General features: G+C 36.3%; 2 protein-coding genes across 5 annotated transcripts in view; one reads left to right on the forward strand and one right to left on the reverse strand.

The window, feature by feature from the left end:
* LOC109071669 (N-acetylglucosamine-6-sulfatase-like) lies at positions 1-5,089 on the forward strand. The gene is made up of 14 exons (XM_042747571.1): positions 1-351; positions 503-562; positions 786-992; positions 1,149-1,214; positions 1,989-2,087; positions 2,170-2,337; positions 2,416-2,498; positions 2,582-2,700; positions 2,799-2,902; positions 3,131-3,232; positions 3,413-3,523; positions 3,606-3,716; positions 4,248-4,408; positions 4,531-5,089. The coding sequence occupies exons 1-14, from the start codon at positions 172-174 to the stop codon at positions 4,604-4,606; spliced, it is 1,647 nt and encodes a 548-aa protein (XP_042603505.1). The 5' UTR covers positions 1-171; the 3' UTR covers positions 4,607-5,089.
* A 4,270-nt stretch (positions 5,090-9,359) lies between these two features.
* Positions 9,360-20,839, reverse strand: part of LOC109075933 (ras association domain-containing protein 3-like) — a 36,953-nt gene continuing 25,473 nt past the window's right edge. For all 4 annotated transcript variants that reach the window (XM_042747661.1, XM_042747669.1, XM_042747679.1 and 1 more), the window contains exons 3-6: positions 16,467-16,574; positions 14,452-14,707; positions 11,556-11,671; positions 9,360-11,469 (exon numbers count right to left, since the gene is read on the reverse strand). In XM_042747661.1, coding sequence (XP_042603595.1) covers positions 11,320-11,469; positions 11,556-11,671; positions 14,452-14,707; positions 16,467-16,574 — 630 coding nt within the window. In that variant the 3' untranslated portion in view covers positions 9,360-11,319. The remainder of the gene's footprint in view (positions 11,470-11,555; positions 11,672-14,451; positions 14,708-16,466; positions 16,575-20,839) is intronic.

The following is a 20,839-nucleotide window of genomic DNA, read 5'->3' on the forward strand; positions in this document are numbered from 1 at the left end:
AACCAAGCAACGTCAGAATGTGTAATTAATATTCATGAGGCAAAAACGTCGCCATAGTATGACTCGTTCATTTCGCACACTAGACAAGGCAAGCTAACTGCTCCTCTGAAGGAACGTTTTCCTTAACAGTATTTCATGCTTTTATCGCAAGAAAAGGCCCTCGTTTAGGCCATGGCTTTCTTTGTTTTTAATTCGGCGTCAAAGATGGTTTCGTCTCCGTTAGTGATATTAGGTTTTATTCTCATCTGCGTCACTTTGCATTGTAACAGTCTGGCCGAGGCTAAAGCGAATCCCAGACCGAATATTGTTTTAATCCTGACTGATGATCTGGATGTCTCCATTGGCGGAATGGTGAGTATATTTTCTAAGAAAGTGAGTTTTTTTTGTTGTTGTTGTCATGCTCTGTGGTCGTGATTTCCTCCATGCATTTCACTTTATGTATCGTTGCTAAGTACGTTAAACGAGCTGCATAATCAGCATCTTGCCATCTTTCATTGTACAGATGCCTTTAGTGAAGACTAAAAAGCTGATAGGTGATGCTGGGATAACCTTTACAAACGCGGTAAGTAGAAATTGAGCTGGATCTATCCCTTGTTGCATGGGATCTTGCATGACATGTAAGCTTAAAAAGCCCTCATATTGTTCTAAATAAGAATATTTATAGATTTGTTAGGGATGTCATGTAGAAAGTGCATTGAGGATCAACCAGCATGCATGCTTGCTATTGCAGCTGTCATTTTGCACAGCATCTCCCAACTATTCTTGTCATTTCTTCTGTCATGCAGTTTGTCGCCAGTCCCCTTTGCTGTCCCAGCCGGGCCAGTATCCTGACGGGCAAATACCCTCATAACCATCACGTGGTCAACAACACACTGGAGGGCAACTGCAGCAGCACTGCATGGCAGAAGACCCAAGAGCCCGAGACTTTCTCTGCCTTCCTTCAGAAACACGGCACATATCAGACCTTCTTTGCTGGGAAGTATCTGAACGAGGTAAAGACACAAACTGGGAACTTTTGCAATGGTGAAACCCTTCCTTTAGAGTAGAAAACATTTTCTAGTCTATATATACCTTTAGTCATACTGACAGAGCAGATGTGAAACAGTTGACAGTACATCATCTTGAATCATCATGTTTCTCTGCTTCAGTACGGCAGTAAAAAAGCAGGAGGAGTGGAGCACGTCCCTCTGGGCTGGGATCACTGGTTCGCCTTGGTAAGAAAAATTCTGAAGATCGTGCTTTCACCAGAGCTTTAGGGTTGTCATGTACATGATGCTCTAGTGCAGATAACTTGTCATTTTAATTAAAAAAGAAAAGAGACTAAAATTAAAGTGAAAACAAAACTGAAAGCTAATTCAAAATAATAATAAAACCTATAATGGTTTATAATTAAAGCATAAAGAAGAGGCCTGGTGGCTTAACTTCAAAAAATTAAACTGAAGAGAGTTAAAAAAGAAATAAAAGAATTCAAATAAAGAGATTAAAAAATAAAGAAATTTAAAAGGGCTTGACACTGTGTTCCAGCTTCTCTACTAAATCATAGTAGAGAAATGACAAGCCCTTCAACCTTTCCCACCAGTGCTGCAAAGGTCCAATTTTAGCTGGAAGGTTAGAAAAACAGTCTGTAGCCAATAATATAGCATATTTGTTTAGTTGGTACAAGAACTCGTGCAAGAAATGAATCCAGAAGAGAAAGAGTATGATTTCTGGAGCCTTATTCTCTTATTAGCAGCTCTTTTTTTTTTTTTTTTTTTAAAGACCAGTAAAATGCATGTTGTTTTTATTTATATTTTTAAAATTCAGTTTTACATGTATTAACTTTTATTTTAAATATAATTTTTTTTTTATTCCTTCATTTTAATTATTTTATTCCTTTATATAATTTTTTCTTTTATTGTATTTTTTTTTTTTTTTTTTTTTAAACAAATTTATTAAATCAGATTGGTTTAGATTGAAGTCTCCGCGACGATCTTAACATATTCCTACAGGAGAGTAACTCCAAATACTACAACTACACACTGTCTGTGAACGGCAGGGCGCAGCGGCATGGACAGAACTACAGTGAGGATTACCTTACAGATGTTCTGGTAAGAGCAGATCTCACCTGTGTACACGACACTACATCAGACCTCTTGTAACTGATGTTAAGTGGCTTCTGATTCCATCCAGGCTAATATTTCCATTGACTTCCTGGAAAACAAGTCTAACCGCAGGCCTTTCTTCATGATGGTGTCCACGCCGGCCCCGCACTCGCCCTGGACAGCCGCTCCTCAGTACGAGAGCAGTTTTCCCAACGTTAAAGCACCAAGAGACCCTAACTTCAACATACACGGCAAGGTACGGGCCTGATGTGTTGTAGATGTTCTGAATGGATGCTTTTTTGAGTATCTGACCGCATTTCAACCTGCATTTCAGGACAAGCACTGGCTCATCAGACAAGCAAAAACACCCATGACAAACTCTTCAGTGGAGTTCTTGGATAACGCTTACAGAAAACGGTATTCAGATGCTTTTAAAACACTCACTTGATATTTTAATACTGCACATGATGTAATGTGCTCCTGATGATCTGTTCCAATAGGTGGCGCACTTTACTATCAGTAGACGACCTGGTGGAGAAGGTGGTGAGAAAGCTGGAGGTCAGTGGAGAGCTTAGCAGCACCTACATTATTTTTACCTCCGACAATGGATACCACACAGGTACATGATGAGTTACATCATTTTCAAACACTGAGAAACAGTTTTTCTCTAACTTTACCCAGCTTTTATTTTGTCATGTGCCTGTTTCTTCCACTCAGGCCAGTTTTCTCTTCCGATGGACAAGAGGCAACTCTATGAATTTGATATCAGAGTTCCTCTTCTGGTGCGAGGGCCTTATATCAAACCCAACCAGACAAGCCCGGTAATATAAGCAAGCTTTTACATTTAAAAATATATATATATATTTATTGTTTCATTTAATTTATATATATTTTTAATTTATTTAATTATAGATTTTTTTTTTTATCTTTTTTTTCCAAAACAAGGTTTGATTCTAAATCAGATTGTAGAGTGTGTGTGTATGTAAGTGTGTATATAATATTTACATTTACTTGAACAAAATGTGATGATAATTTATCTGTTTTAACAGTTACTTATAGCAAATGTGGATTTGGGTCCAACAATTCTGGACATCGCAGGATATAACGTCAATGAAACTCAGATGGACGGGATGTCATTTCTTCCTATCATGGTAAATTCTGTTTGAACTCATCAACTTTAAAATTAATAAATAAAAAATGCATTTAAGTATTGGCATTCTTGGTCATTTTAGACATAATGCACATGTTTTTTTGCTACACATAGTTGCTTAATTAACTTAAGGTATAAAAATAAGGGGTTGCATTTGATTGGAGCTGTCTTTGTGTCTCAGACTGGAAAAGGGAACAGCAGCACGTGGAGATCTGATGTGCTGGTGGAATATGAGGGAGAGGGAAGCAACATCTCTGATCCAGCCTGCCCTCTGCTGGGCCCCGGGGTCTCGGTGAGGGTCTGCGTTATAAAAATAAATAGACATTAAAATAATCACATAAAAATGAGTGCTGTAACAGCTGTTTTCTCTGCAGGAGTGCTTTCCTGACTGTGTGTGTGAAGACTCGTACAATAACACGTACGCCTGCGTTCGCACAGTATCTCAGGCCGCCAACTTACAGTACTGTGAATTTGATGATAACGAGGTAAAAATAAAATCTAGAGGTACCAACAGCTAACTGATAATAATAATGACAAGAATAATAAGTAAATAACTCAAACAATAACTAATAATTTACAAATGTAAAATATATTTGATTTAATATATTTGTTTATTTATAATATAAAAATATAAATATTATATATAAAATGTTTATTTAATATTGTATATGTAATTCATGGTGAATATATTTGTGTGTGTGTATATATATATATATACCCATGTATACATATTACATATGCTGTAACTGCATATTTGTAATATTTACTTATAATTGTTATATATATATATATATATATATATATATATAAAATTATATATATATATATATATATATATATATATATAAAATTGACATTATATGTAATGTTTCAGTATATTTTTTTTAATATTATTTTTTGTACTCTATATGTGTGAAATTATGTTTGTGTGTGTGTGTGTGTATGAAAATACATAATATTGAATAAAAGGTAAAAATATACATACCATAATAATAGCTCACCATCTTTGCTTGCAGGTGTTTGTGGAGGTCTATAACCTAACAGCAGACCCGTTTCAGCTGAGTAACATCGCCAAGAGCATCGATCAGGAAGTCCTGGAGAAGATGAACCACCGTCTAATGATGCTGCAGTCCTGCTCAGGACAGTCCTGCAGAACGCCAGGCGTCTACGACTCACAGTCAGTGCTTCCTTAACACTTCAACAATCAGCATTCACTGGGAGTAGCTGTATTATTATTATTTTTTTAACATGGTAGGAAGCGTTTTTAAACGTACATCTCGCTTGTCGCTGTTTCACCAGGTTTAGGTTTGATCCTCAGTTAATGTTCAGCAGCCTCGTACCGCACAGAAACAAGCGACGACAGATGCTGAAGTAGAGCGTGGAGAGATTTACAGCAAGAAGACTAGTGGAGGGAAAGAATAAAGGACACTGAAAAACAAGCCCTAATGTTGCCTTTATATCCTGACGTTCCCCCAAAGACGCCCAGTCTCTCCTCTGATGAGGTCATCAGGGTGCGCCCAGGGTACCAAACACACCACAGACAGGACGGCCTTCATCCCCTCCAGCTCTCATTCACATCAGGTCCTCACAAACTGCCGACTGACACGCATCATATTCCTCTTTATTCTCAATTAATGTTCAGTTTGCTGCTTTAACAATAACACAGAATATTGTCTTTATTTTAAGTGGACTCATTTTGAAGATTTTGTTTGACCTTTTCTTTAAACACATGCACAGTTTTGAACTTAAGATCGAATTTTGTAATGCACTCAAATTGTTGGATTATTTGCTTGTTTGCCAGATGTGTCTGAAACATTTCGCTCCACATATTCCGTTATAAAAAATATTTACAACTGCACTAAGCCTGCCTTTTATGATATACATTTATAATGGAAGCTTGTTTTTGACTACGGGATGAAAAATAAAAAAGGTAATTGCAACTTTTTATCTCACAATTTTGACTTTCTCTCAATTCTGAGTTTCTCACAATTTGGACTTTTTTCCTCCGAATTGCAAAACATAAATGAACAATTCTGAAACAAAATTGTGAGATGTAAAGACTCAGAATTATGTTTATTTATTAATTTTTTTTGCTATCACAAAATAAAAAGTAATTGGTAATTGCAACTTTTTACCTCACAATTCTTTTTTTTTTATTTCTGATTCTGAATTCCTTTTTCTAATGTGCATTTAAAAAAAAAAAAAAAATTCTCAAATCTCACAGTTCAGACTTCTCAGAATTGCAACTTTATATAATAAAATAGTTTGCAATTCTGTCTTTTTTCTCAGAATTGTCAGTTTATATCTTGCAATTCTGATTTTCGAATTCTGTCCAAATTGTGAGATTAAAAGTTGCAATGACCATTTTTGTTATTTTATCCTGTAGCAGAAATGTGCTTGCATATGATAGTGAACTACAATATTTTTAATGCACAAAATACCTTATTGTATAAAAATATTCTCTGACTTTTTCGGTTCCTGTCACATCTATATATCGGCACAATCTGTGTTTGGACAGACATTTCACTTGAGTTATACCACAACTAACTGATTCACTTAGTGCAAATATTGTATTTAGCATTTCATTATTGTCTTTTAAATGTTTTCTTTTCTGAGTTTGGTGTTTGACGGATGTCAGTTGTGAATGAGTCAGAGGTCAGGTGTGGATCACAGCAGGTCACTGATGAACCCGTGTGTCCCATTTTGGTTCTATGAGGGAAATCCTGCAGTGGTTTTGAGGCATTTAGGGACTGTTTTACTTTCAGACTACTACCTAACCTTCATCGAGCTTCTGGCAATATCTCAATTCTCCCAAATGATGTGAGAGGTGGCAGACAGGCATAAGCAGATCTTTCTCACAATACTTCAATATATCTGTTCAGTGAAGCACTTTTCAGTCTGTGATCATGTCTGACATGTTTAATGACGTTTTGCACATAATTCTTTAATTATATTTGTTAGTAGCATTGCAATGGTCGGTGTGGACTTTTGGTTTTTGTGTTGGATTGATAAAAGCATTCTGAAATATTGTTGTTTCTGTGTTTTGCATTACATTATCATAACAAAATAACAATATTTAGTAGTAGCTTATCCGTGGTGACTGTCAGTTTATGTGCATATGGCATATATAAAAAAAAAAATAATAATAATAAAAATAACAGAAACACACAAATTACTGAAACCTTAACGAAAATGAAAATGAATTCCGTCACAGGGTCATATGAGAGAAGGCGACCCAGGTGGTTTGTCTCCAACATCTGTCTTCAGTGCAGGTAAAATTACTGCGCTTTAATGTTTTCACTTAATTCAATGAAGTACGATATGTTCTGTTGTCACTCGCTCACCTCGTAAAGGACGGGACGTCTTCCCCATTTACTGCTGGAGTCCGTGAAAAACACACTTCCATTTTTAGAAAACTCCAGACCATTCAGAGAGCCAAAGGGACTCCCATCTGCTCCTTGTAGGAGGAATGTGAGGGAGTTATTTAAATATGATGCACTTTTAAATTGTAAGGAGGCAAAAATCAAAATGCGTTTTTTTTTTTTTTTTTGGTTAAAGTCTTCAAGCAGCAAAAATAAAACACAGTGAGCTAAAGAAAATCAATATGTGCAAGTAGATGGATAAAATATTAGATAAATTCTCTCAAAAATGTTCTTCAATCAAATATTATATTAATTATATTTGTTGCTTCTGACTCAACAAAGAACACCTTTGCTCGAATGATGATTATTTCAAATACAGTAAAATAAGAGGGAGGTATCAAATGTGTATTTACCACAGAATAAGGAATAAGAGCTTCCTGAGAATCATAAGTTGTGCTCTAATGAAGACTCTTTTGAACAGCCAAGGCTTTGATAAAACAACACTTGAGTCTTTGTGAATCACTTCCGCATGTCTAATGTGTGATGGCAGTGAAGATTTGCAGTGAAAAGGCAAGTGAGGCAACTCACATGTAGGGCTCGGGATCATCAGGGGAGGGAATGAGATAAACACCAACAGCAAATGCCAGCAATAAAACCTTTACAGACCTCGGCCCTAACCGGTGGAAATCGATAAAACACTTTTAGACACAGAAAAAAAAAGTGATATCATAAAAGCAAAAATAAATAAAATCATTAGAATAGCAAAGACATCCCACATCTGTCATGGTGTTTCTTTAAAAAGGATATTCTGGGATTTTCTGGTATTACATTATATTACAATGTTACAAAAATCAAAAAGGTATGTAAGAAATTTAAATGACAGAAATACAAAATAACAAAAACAGTATTCCTAATAATATTAATCAAATTTAATTTAATTTTTTTAAATAAATATACTGATATATATATATATATATATATATATATATATATATATATATATATATATATATATATATATATATATATATATATTCAACTAAATATAATGATCATAAAAACTAATGCTGCCATTCAGGGATTACAGAAATGTCAAAATAATAACAAATATAGTAATAAAAAAATCTAATTAATCAAATTAAGTGTAACATTTCTATTAACTAAATATTATATAAGTATAGTAACATGAAATTCCGGTATATATTCAAATAAATATATTGATCATAAAAAAACTAATGGTGGTAATCAGGAATTACAAAAATGGCAAAATAATAACAAGAACAGCAGTCTCAGTTATATTAATCAAATTAAATGTAATATATTTATTAATTAAATATACTGATATAATAACCCTATTTATTTAACTAGATATAATGATCATAAAGAACAAATGCTGCCATTCAGAATGACAGAAATGACAAAATAATAACAAAAATAGTTTTACTAATAATATTAATCCAATTAAATGCAATATGTTTAATAATTCAAACATATATTGATATAATAACATGCTATTTATTTATCTAAATATTATATTCATCTAAATACTATAATGAGGCATGTAGGCGGTTATAACCAAACAAAATGTCCTAACATGTTCTGGGTGAACATGTTCAATGTAACTATATATTAACAGGATTTTGAGGCAGTCTCCTCCTAACAGTAACATCACATAATCAAAACTATATCAGACGTTAACACAAAAGATGCGAAAGCACAAAAGAAAAGCGATTTTCTTACTAAATAACGCGTTATTCGCGACAGCTGAGCGCTTTCACTCGTGAAGAGAATGTGAAGTAAAACAGACTGTCTGTCGTGCGTCTAAAACACCACGTTTATTTATCCAGTGAACGTTTGTATTGGCACCGTTCCCAAGTTGTTTTAGATATGATATTCTCTATTTATAAACTGTGTAAACTTACATGGTTGCGTCGCGAGTCTTTCTGATAGCTGTATAAAGTTCAGCGTGTGTTCAGACGCCATGAGACAAGACGCGCTAAGAGTGCGGTGAGTCATCGATGAGCTCCGCGCGGAGAACATTAACACGGGTTCACGCAGAGGGCACAGCGTTCACGTGGAAACTGTGGCCTCACTTAAACCTGTACAGTTTAGCGTGATGTTTGGAAGCTTGTAAATGGGCTGCTAAAAAGTTGGTTTGAAGACCTTTTGAAGAAAACTTAAAGTAGGTTGTGCAATTTGGATAAAAAATGTGTTTAATGACAAATGAGTTGCAGATAATTAAAAATACCAGCATTTTGAGCTTGTCAAAAGTGAAATGAAGTTTTCATGGGTGGATCTTTACAGCAGGATCCAGGCGGACAGTGAGCCAGTTTCTCCACACACACACACACACACACACAACAAATGCAGTGAACTGGAAAACTTTTCTTTTAAGTTTTATTTTGAGAAACCAGGTCTTTAAAAAGAAAGGCCACAATCGGTGACAATACAAACCCTCAAAAAAAAAAAAAAAAAAAAAATGCATGACAAAAATGCATGACAACTGGATTCATTTGGATTCTAACGATGCATATTTAGTCCAAACCTCTCAAAAACAATGTTCTATGTATGAAACTTATATCATAAACATCCACAAAATATGCATGTAACTTACAACTGTGGAACAAAATGTAAATTTTTGGCAAATGCAGAGTGTGTTTTGTGAGTGAATAATCTAACTATGCTGTTAAATAGAAAGATCAACAGCTCAGGCCTGTGATTTCCTAAAACAGCCATAAAATATGCATGAATTAATATAACACATGCTCAAAATTACTGAAGCAGTTTATTCACATCCACACCCTTTTACTACACAAATACAGTTTAACATTCATTCACAGTCTTACTCTACAAACATAAGCTTGTTTATGAAAAAATAAAATAAAAATCAAGTACTGAAACAGCTTTAATAAAAAAAATAAAAATAAAAAAAACAACAACAACAACACTTCCATAAAACATAACTGAGCTTCCACTAGATGCAATGCTGTTTTAAAACAGTGGAAGACAATAGGCATCTGATGAAGACTAATAAAACAAAAATAATTCCCTGAATTAAAACATAAAGTGCCCAAAAAGCATTTATAAGATTACTGGTCTTATTCCCCTGCAAAATCGTCTTTGATTGCATATATTGAGACAACAGTTACACTAATTACTCTAATTTATATTCAACCCAGTGTTTACAATTAAAGTTGCCATGGTAAAACCATCATACATGATAGATACTGTAATTTAACCTCCGTTTTTTGAGGTGTAAAACTGATTGCACCAGGCAATTTGCATCAAACTTAAATTAAACTATGCATTTTGTTTAGATCTTTGGTTAGAGGTTATAAAACCGATAATAATAAAGAAATAAATCTTTTAAAAAAAGCACAAAGTCTGTCTAAAATAATCGAATGAACACACAGGTGAGAAGACTGCAGAGATGTAGTTACAGCAGGTGACCATAAGGTGCCGCTACCTCGCTATACACGTGTCACAATAGACAATAATGTTGCAGTACCAATCAGAAAACCGTCATGCAGCACTAGCATATAGAAATATAAATGTGTATACATATTAAATCACCTACTGACACACAAGTATCATTTCAAACACCTTCATTAATGTCGACCTTGTGTGCCGTGACAAAGAAGCACTGTCTGCATTTATTTTACTGTACCTCACAACAGTAACAGTTTCAGCTACATCTCCATGCAATGCAGAAATGCACGTGAAATTAACGTTTGGTACAGTAAATCAGATCAGTGTGATTATACATCATACATAAAACTAGCTTAAATCTACTATTTCCAGGCTGCAGCTTCAAAACAAACAATCTTCATTACTTGTGTAGTCAGTTGTTTATCTTGAAGATATTCTCTAAGACATTTTCCAGGGTTGCTGACGGAAGGCAAACAGCAAATGGCCCGTTCACTAATTATCTGCTTCAACTAGAGGCCATCACGACCCATAATTCACTGGATAAGACCATCTGACCCCAACCGACATCAGTCATTCTTTCCAACATCCTCTATGCTACTTCGCCAGCTTCCTCAATCTTCCAATTCCAGCACTTCACCTAAGAATTCTTACTTCTTCTCTGATTTAAAAAGGTATTTATTTGCATTTAAGCCATCTGTTCAGCGGCCAATGATTATGACATTGCTTTAGTCCTCATTTCCTGTCCCTACATCACCACATTCAATCTTCTCCTTCACGAACATGCGCTTCCTGTCTGTTTGGTCTCATGTGGCCATCAGGTTATCATTTTGTCAACAGCACATCAACATTATCTTTGGTAGGGCACATTATGAGTCATTTTGTATTAAATCTAAAATAAAATAAATCCGCAATCCCACCAGTTTCTCATTATCTGGTCTTTAAGTATATTTGAAATAAAATAAAGACTCTTAGTAAAATAAAAAAAATAAAAAAATCACCCACATAAATTAAAACGAACAGAAATATGTACAAACCACAACATCCAACAATTAAATAAAAAAAAGATCTGATTTTCACGTTTGCATCTTTCACAAGAGGTAAAAGAACAGAGAACATGAGAAACAACTGAAAGTGTGAAAGACGGTGGATGGGTAAATATGGCACCTGAGGTGCATTCTGGGAGCTCAGTGCTCTCCTCTGAGTTTCTGAGACTGGGTGTCGCTTGGCACGGTGTTCATTACACACAGTGAGCACTAGAGGCAGCAGTGCTACAGTTCCTTCTCGTAACATGTTGGCTTTATCCCGGGCCACCCGTCGCTCTCATGGCCTCCTCCAGTTTCTCTCTGTAGGCATTGTAACGTCTGGTTATCGAGCAGATCTGGTCCTGTTCCTCTTTATCCAAGATGCGGAGGAAGTTCTGCAGCTCGGGGATGGAAAAGGCGTCCCACTGATGAACAAGAGGAAGATGTGTGTCATGATTGCTTATTTTTATAAATATATGATTCAGATAGAAATCAAAAATCGAATCCTCACCATGACTTCACCAGTTTGCTGCTCCTTCAGGACGAAGCTGAGTGTGTCTGTGCTGGGTCCCGCCACCAGACGCAGGAAGAGAGGGTTCTCTTCCTCTGAGAGCTTACAGGTGTACACTGCACACACACAAGACACAACACACACTATTACCATCACAGACCAAAGGCCAGTTCACACCAAAGATGATCATTGATAAATATCTATAAGGTTTTAATAATTGTTCTAATTCTATGAGAATAGTGAAGTCCACATTCCAATGATATTGTTATTGCAATTGTACTAACTTTCAGAACATTTTTTTTCTAGCTGATGAATGATAAAATCACAGTCAATCCACTCGACTTTAACCAGCTTGAGGATTTAAAGCAGCAGACGACAAAAATGCAGTGCGCTTATAATAAACAACATTATCATGCGTTGATGTCCTTATTGTTCTTGATGTCAATGAGCCTTTAGGGATGCATCATGAATATCAAATACTGTAATTAAAAAAAATATTAAGAGAGATAACCGTTTAAAGAGAATGAATTTGAAGATAAAACTGCTCTAAGAGGGTTTCATCATGATAAAACTGCATTGTTTTTAGTACAGGAACCAGTTTTTTAAAAATAGTTTTTTAGGAGTTATAACAGTTTGAAGTCTATGAATTTAGAAATAAAACTTCTCAGAGGTTTTCAGCATAATAACAGTAACTGAGACCCTCTCTGAAAAGTTGAAAAGTACATTCATGACAATTAAAGCAGCTAGACTTTAAATGTAGCCCTGAATCAGGTGCTCTTTAATGAAGGCCTGACACACCACAAAGAGGAAGACATGCCAAACAACATCACCACTGAATGTCGATTCTAAGGCCAAAATTCACTGCAAAAACAAACTTTAGGCACAAAAAAGGAAGCACAGAACCTCAGATCAGGAACAAAAGGTAATTCTCTGGAACTACTGTTTACTCAAGCATTAAGGGAGATTTTCCTCCACCTAGAGTTTGCAAAAGTGCGCAGACCTGCATTTCTTCATTCTAGAGGAATCTCTCATCTCACTTCCTGTTTAATGGGGGCTTCCTTCTGCCTCCAGCAGTGGTTAATCAGAACAAGAAGAGCTGTTATTTTGTCTACACTAATGCGGTTGATTCATGGTCTTTTATATGCCGTACCGCTGTGATATCACACATGAGGGTCTGTCTGTTTCTGTAATGAGCTCTGAGCTGGGAGTTTATCAGCGTCTGAACTGTAGCATGTCTTGAAGTTGTCTAGACGGGCCGTTTAAGAGCCCCATTACATGCATGAAAACCAGCTGTGAAACGCAACCCAAAGTGTTGCATATCTGTCTCCTAGTGTGTGCTGGAGATCTCTCACGGTGGCCTCAGCAAATACTCACTCTCCTACAAAATAACTGAAGATGAGCGTTATTGCTCCCCACAGTACTACGATGCTCAGTTCATCCAATAAATCAAGAGGAAGTGCTATTCAGTGTGACTGAATAGACTGCACCACGGCAACAGAAAGAGTTTGCAGTCTTATTTTTGTATTTGGATCAGTAAAAAAATGCAGTACATCAAAACAAGTACATTAGACAGTAGTCTAGAGAGAATGTACTCAATAAAAAAAAAGTGCAATCTTGAAAAAAATAATTATAAAATACCGACATAATAGCATGGATAAATGGATAATTGTGGTATTTACTTAAAAGTAATTTTATAAAGTAATTCCTTTAATAAAGTAATATCGAGATTTTTTTTCAATGATAAAGTTTGATGTTTAAAGTCATTTTGTTTTATATTTGCGGTCTGAATTGAATAAGATAAGATTAAAAAAAATTATTAAATCAAGCAGTAGTGCAAATCTGACTTTGCAGTTTTTTTTTTTTGAAGTGCGGTATGCTCAAATAATATATGATTATATTTATATTTTTACATTATATATATATATATATATATATATATATATATATATATATATATATATATATATATATATATATATATATATATATATATATATATATATATATTTTTTTTTTTTTTTTTTTTTTTTAAATAAGGTAATATCCAGATTCTTCCCCATGATAACGCCTGATGTGTAAGCCATTTAAGCAGACTTGACTTGGTTTTATATTTGCAATCTGAAGACTAAATACTGCAAAAAGAAAAATAATACAAAGACAAGACGTCTTTCTATTCATTTCTGTATGCAAAAAAAATATGCAGACCAGTGTAGTCTGATTCACGAATGAATTACTCTTATGAGTCGGATCTTTTAATGACTCATTTCTTTTCAGAGCACATTCCAGCCCAGCGCATAGATTACGAAAGCAGGTACTTAAAATCACTGAGCCTTATGTCTGTTTGGATTCCTGCTGTGTGTGTGACGTCAACAGGGGCTCAGACAGTGGCTGGGGTCCGTCAAAGCAGTGAGATGGATTAGAAACACTGACATTTTTAGAGCAAAACCAATGCAGAGCTTCTCAGTGATCCACTGTTTGATGTATAAAGCCTAAAAACTATTCAAAGCCAATTTGCACTACTAGTAAACTCAGTAGTCGACTGTCCTGACCCATCCCCAGTGCAGAAGATCCCTGTATGGCATTGAAATGTGGGGAACGAGGCTGGTTAGTATCTGCCAATAGCATTCAACAGGTTTCTACAGACATCAGCTGTTGTGTATGTGTGTTTACTACGCTAGCATGGTATATTCTTGGCACATACGTGCAGATAGACTAACAGGCCTGTCCTGAACGTGTGAGTGCATCCATAAATACACACGTGTTCCTCAGATTGACCTATTTCAGGAATACATCTGGTCCTGCCACAACACATACTGTATACACTAGGGGACCATTACTGAGTCATTACTGTACACACACACATACGCTGATAAATTTTTTGTGTTCTGAATCTCACCTTGGTCTTCTCTGCTGAAGCGTTTGAACAAGGCGAACTTGGCAGGGTTATCGGCCACGGTGAACTTTTTCAGCAGCGCTTCGATCACCTGTCGCACAGTGTTGGTGCTGCTGATGTGCAGGGTGTTTATGGAGCCACGCGGAAGGTAAAACGCCTCCTGACCTTTGACCCCACCTACCCCGCCTCCTTTCACTGTAATGGGCCTCCGCAGGTCCAACTGCACCTTGATGAAGCCTGTGTACATGCCGTTAGTATTCTGCAGCACAGAGACAGAGGAAAGGCAAAGACACACATTATGATTACAACAGCAAAGACATGCTGTAGCTAAAGAAGTGTTTTTCTCAAGTGAGCAGCAGTTTAGTTTGAGAAAATGCTACATTGCTGTTTTTAGGAAATTTCTGGACAATTATCAAATGATTTTTTAAAGATTTCAACTCTAAAGTAATTTTCAGAAAGCCTGATTCATTTCAGCGAATCGTTTCCTTTCAGGTAGTACATTTCAATGAACTGATTCAAAACACTGATTCATTTGTTCTTTTTTTTTTTATAAAAATAAATGTTTTAATTCAGTTCTACATGTTTTATTAAAGTGTATATTTTTATATATTTACTTATATATTTTAGTTGCATTTAAAAGTAAATTTGTGGATCAAATTTATAGTGATTTATACAATACAGATAGTTTCAAAGCAGCTTCAGTGGTTAGAAAATAATAGTATAATATTGAAAAGTTCTTTATGAAACACAATTTCAGCTAAAAAGAGTTTTGTTAATCAGCTCAATTTAGGACAATTTTGATTCAATGATTTAATTTAGTTCAACAGATATTTATGTATATTTCAATTATGAAATGATTACATACTATTTTTGCTGTAAAGCATCTCTAAAAAGACCAGTGTCATTATTCAACAATTTGATTCAATGTTGATTCAATTTTGTCAATTAGTTCAACACTGCCAAATAGGTTTTATGAATAATCAGACACTCCAATAATTATGTTTTAAAGGTTAAACTGTTGTGTCGTTAACTGCTTTTTTAAGGACCTCAACTACAGTTAAACTGCTTAATATTTCAAGTAGCTTGAAGTTTGACAAGCTTCAGTTTCAAAGCAGCTTCCTAAACGCTGGTGAGCACATCTTGCTGTGGTATCTGACTCTGTCCAGATGGAGCTCAGATGAGCTTCTTCTTTCTGTAAGCTCATTATTTCAAATGGCAGCTGTGTCTGCAGGCTACAGGGGAGACACGGGGGGTGTAATTACAGCTCACAAACCTCCTCTGAAACTCCACCACACTGACACACAACCCTGCTGGAACACAGCCCTTAAACTTAATGATCCAAGACACCATGGACCCTTAATGAGTAAAAGCTCACATACATTAATACAAAGCGTTTGTGCCATGGTGGCTCAGTTAGGTCCAGACAACACACCTCTCTTTAAATATGTCTTGTCAGAGATCAGTATTAGTTAAAGTACTAGCATTATACAGACAGAAACAGTACTGTGATAAGCAGCTGGGCTCTGGACAAAGATACAGTGGTAAAGTCTGATGTTTTGACATCACAATCCTTACAGCTGTCACATGATCCATGAGTATTTTTTTTTATGTCTGTACCATTTGATGATGATAAAGCTTTTTATTAAAGTGATAATAATAAATAATTCTGAGACTTTGATCAAGTTTAACAAGTTAGCCTGCTTTTTAACAAGTTTTATTTTCTTGAGTTAATCCATTTAGTTTGGGATCATACGAGGGTTTTGGAGTCTGTAACATCACAATATGATTTCATGTTTTTTGTTGTCAAGGTTTCATTCAATAATAAAAAAAACAAACACACAAAAAAACGTTTTTCAAAATATTAATATTATAAAACATTTTTTAATATAGAATACAAACACACAAACAAACACATACATATATACATACATATACACATATATATACATTATTAGATTTATGAGTGATTAGTTTTTATTGGTCTGTTAGTGGATGATGGAGGTTGACCGTTAACTCACCAGTGTCATTTTAAAGTGGTCACGTGACTTTGTGTTATACTGCTCGACCTTCTGTCTGATGTCCTCGCAAGTGAGATGAGTGCGCAGCTCTTTCTCTTTCTCCACATCCTGAAACACAATGAATACAAGCATTTAGCAAGCAGAAAGGTCAGCCTCGCAGCTCGTTTTGATAGAATTATGAAGGCTTCTTTGTCATGAGCCTGTTTCTGATGCGGGGGCCCAAAACATCCACATATACACCCTCCTAACTGGTGACATCCACGTGTCAAAAGCATATAATCGCTATATTTCTCAGATGAAGCAAATAGGATACTCTGCAGGTAAACAAATAACTGCATTTTCAATGTTTTTATTTGATGCATTTATTTGATATTTTAATGCATCTTGTTCTTTGACATTCAATTACATGATATTATTACAAGAGAATATCCCTTTAAGTGGTTATAATAGTGCACTTTCCTGGAACAATACAGCTCTTTAAAGCTACCACCAGCAGAATAATGCATGAAATGTGTGCAGTGCAGTCTGGTCTTACATGGTCATATCACCAAGAACCTGATCCGCTTTCATGAGCACTCCGAGCTCAAAACAAAAGCATAGATCCCCTTATAAGGGAACAGTCCTGGGCTGAAGTGACAACACGTTGACGGACAAGGCCGTCTCAGCTAACTATTATTTTGAATATTGTGAACTGTTAAAGACAGTCGTAATTCCCCTCCTGCACGGGCCAAGACTGCCTGGAGTGTTTGCAATAGTGATTTTGTGTTGCGTGCATTGTTAATGAACATTACAGTGAATGACTCACACAGTTTTCATACCTAGAAAACATCTACTTAAAGGCTAAACACCTTTTTGAATTCCTAAGTTTATAGTAAAGCCCTAAAGCTCTGAGAATAAACATATTTCTCGGAGAGGGTTTTTCCCATGCTGAATGTTAGCATGCTAAAGCAAAGAACACTAAAGCTCTCTCTTGTCTATAAACTGATCATTAAAGCAACGCCAACAAAAAGTATTACAAAAAACACAAAATCTACTTAAAATCACTAGTGAGACTTGTCAACTATCCTGAACCATCTCAAGTTAGTATGAAAGAACTGTCCATTTGCTCATAAATCCATTCATGTGCTACTTTACTTAGCGTTAGTTACATCCTTAACCTGACTTTAGCACACTTATAGCACTGAATGGGGCAATGTTAAACAGATTAACCCAGTAACAGCTGCTTAAATAGTGCATCAACTAGATATCTTATGGACAAGACTGTTTGGACAGGTGGCTTATGATACTGAAGTGAAAATAAAGTTTGAATAATAAATAAAACCTATGTCTATATTGTTCTCACAACCAACCGTATGAATGAGACCTTATGATAAGACAAATCTTCTATTACGGAGCTTAGTTTTTTCAATACTTTGGATGTGCCAACTGTCACACCGACAGGGTCATTAGCTGAATTACTTCACCATCCTAACAGGCACAAATGCAAGTGGAAAACAATACTCCCAGACTTTCCTATAAAGGATTCTGTCACGTGTATGGATCAGACCAATTAACTACAAGCCGAGAGCCCATTAAATCCCTGTTCACCACAATAAAAGCTAGTAAGAGCTTTGTAAACCAGAGGCCAAGAGCATCTCAGCAGGGCCTGTTGAGATGTTGAGTGCATGTAAGGAATTGCAGCTCACCACATCAGCTTTGCCGCCTATTGGTTCAGTGATGTGGCCTTCATCAGTTTTCTGTTCATTAGCCAAGCTAAGCTATGCATGTCAGTCATCTAAACTTTGATTGGTGCCCACAAAGACTTGATGCCCAAACAAGGTCTTTTATCAATGAAGTCCAACCAGAGTTGCCGTTTATCTGTCTTTGTCAAGGTACTGCTGATGTAATGCTTGGGAAAGTTGACACCATGAGCAATGTGTAAAGAACTAAATCAGGAAGGACAGGGTTAACACAGATGCCTCTGCACAACGGAGCATGAAAAAGGCAAAATAAACACCAGCCCGATGAGGTAATGTGACAGAAAAAGCAGCTCTACCTCCCTTGCTGTGAAGGATCATGTGTCCTCGCGCTCATGTGGAGCAACACATTGAAAGAGGACAGGGAACTAGAAGAACAGGTTAAAGGTATCCTTGAGGTCCGACCAGACCGTCTCTACATGTTGACAGATCAATCAAGTGTATTTTGAAGGAAAATAAGTCAAAACATCAAAGGGAGAAAGTAAACTGCAGGCCCCATGGTGTCCTTGGTGAGCGGATAAGCAAGACCGGAGGGTGTGGCATGTGGTAATGTCAGGGTTTTTGTTCCTCATTTTGAAACATGTGCTAGCCGAGTTCTGTCACACTGGTGGTCATGACATACTCAACTTAAAGGGAGCAGGATGCATGAGGTGCGACCAGACTGTTTTTTCAGCTCTTGACTTGTGCGGATAAAGCACTTGATATTGTCAGTGCTACTGAAAGAAGAGTTAGATGAGCGTGACCATCAGACAAACACCAAAATGTTCAGCCGACAAGACAATCGAAAGTCAACATGCTTTTTATTTTCAGCTAAACTTTTGCAGGGGATTTCTGGGCACGCCTATGACGACCGCAAAACATTGTGCTTGCCAATGTACACTGATCTGCAAGTCTTAATAAAACACCCCCTTCTTATTCCCTGTACCCCCCACAGGAAGTCCCAGGCCACCACACCTTTCCTCCCCAACACATTCCTCAGCTAATGGAGCAAGCAGTAGAAATGGCCAATATCCTTTTGCAAACCAAACATTGTACTCCAGTGACTGGGTGATTGTCTGACAACTTAAGGCATAAAAATTACCTTTCTGTGTGGCTTCCTACTCAGCAGGACACTGGGCAGACTAAACTGCCTGATGTGATTGTGCCTCCTGAAGTGAAGTGGTTGACAGATATTGGTTTTTTGACAGTCGATATCTTGGAAGGCGGAGGGTTTAGCCGATATAAAGTCGATATAATAAATATTAATTAAAATAAAAAATATATAAGAAATTTCAAATCATCTGACAATGGATTACAAAATAAAAGTGTAAAATAAACATACTTAGGATGACAAAGTATTTTTCACAAATAAATAAATAATTAAAATATAATTAAAAAGGAAGTAAACACTGTAACCAAGAGGGCACTTAGTATTCTGGGAAGTTTGTGTGCATTGGGAATCATATTGTTCAAATAAAACACTCATTTTACATACAGCACACAGTGAAAATAACATGAATATGACAGTGGGCAAATGCATAAAGCGCAGCATAATTAGAAATCACAAGTTTAAAGTTTAAAGCATTCAATTAACATGGACTGAGCGTCACACAGAGAACATGTGATCATGCTGGATAAAAATGCACACTTCACAAGATCTTACAGCTGGATTTGACTAAGTTTGCAAGGTTTGTCAAATTTAATGTTCATTAGTCATTCAAAGATTTGTTTAAATGACAAATGCATATTTGCTTAATGCTGATGGCAAGCGAGAAGGTATTGTAATGTTTGCCTTTCTATTACTAATTATTAAAGCAATTGTCATAATACTTTTTGTATACATTAATTCCTTGTGATGAGTGGGGTGGGGCCGAGAGCCATGGGAACGGAGCGAGGCCGGTGGAGTGATTGGGAAATGAGCGACACCTGCTCCACTCACCGGTCTCAAGTCCCACGGAGGAGATTGGAAGGATACAAAAGAGGAGCGACGACAGTGAAGGACGAGAGAGGACCAGGCCTTGATTTTATTTTGTGTTTGGTTATTAAAGTTTTATTTGAGTGTCCGCCAGTTCCCACCTCATTCTTCCCGTGATTATGGAGTTTTTATATTGTTACATTAACCGTTCTATCTGATTATTAGACAGACTTCTATCCTTATTAGACAGAACTATTAAGAACTACAGCGAACAAGAGGGAGAATGTGAGCACTGTGACAAACACATCGGCCAAGCAGAAAAACTTATCGGCCAATGCCGATATTTGAAAAATGCCAAATATCAGCCTTGGCGATATATCGGTCGACCACTACATTTTTATAAGAAAAATATTAAGCCATATGACACTCTAAGTGAACATCCTTTTTGGGTGAACAATCCCTTTAACTGATTTTGAGTTGCATTGCTCAAGGCCCAGGTATATTTCACTTTCCACGTTCCATTCTGTCTTGTGCACAGCAATGCAGCTTTCAAAGTATACTCAACCGCGGATGAGCGCAGATGGATGAGCTTGACACATGCAGTACCACCTATCTTGACTCATTCCATCTCAAAATTCACCTCACACCTGCAGTGTTGCACGCAGACCGACTGCGCAGTCACAATAATTGGGCTGCACGTGGACCATGTGTACGGACGTCGCGGACACTTCTGATGTTGAAAA

Source organism: Cyprinus carpio, chromosome A4 (genome assembly GCF_018340385.1).
Source record: "Cyprinus carpio isolate SPL01 chromosome A4, ASM1834038v1, whole genome shotgun sequence".
Lineage (NCBI taxonomy): Eukaryota > Metazoa > Chordata > Actinopteri > Cypriniformes > Cyprinidae > Cyprinus > Cyprinus carpio.

Bases quoted from the DNA above. Each gene is read 5' to 3' on its own strand.
- LOC109071669 (XM_042747571.1), top strand. From the start codon at position 172: ATGGCTTTCTTTGTTTTTAATTCGGCGTCAAAGATGGTTTCGTCTCCG. The intron at 352-502 runs GTGAGTATATTT...TTCATTGTACAG, and splicing joins ATGTCTCCATTGGCGGAATG to ATGCCTTTAGTGAAGACTAA. The intron at 993-1,148 runs GTAAAGACACAA...TCTCTGCTTCAG, and splicing joins CTGGGAAGTATCTGAACGAG to TACGGCAGTAAAAAAGCAGG.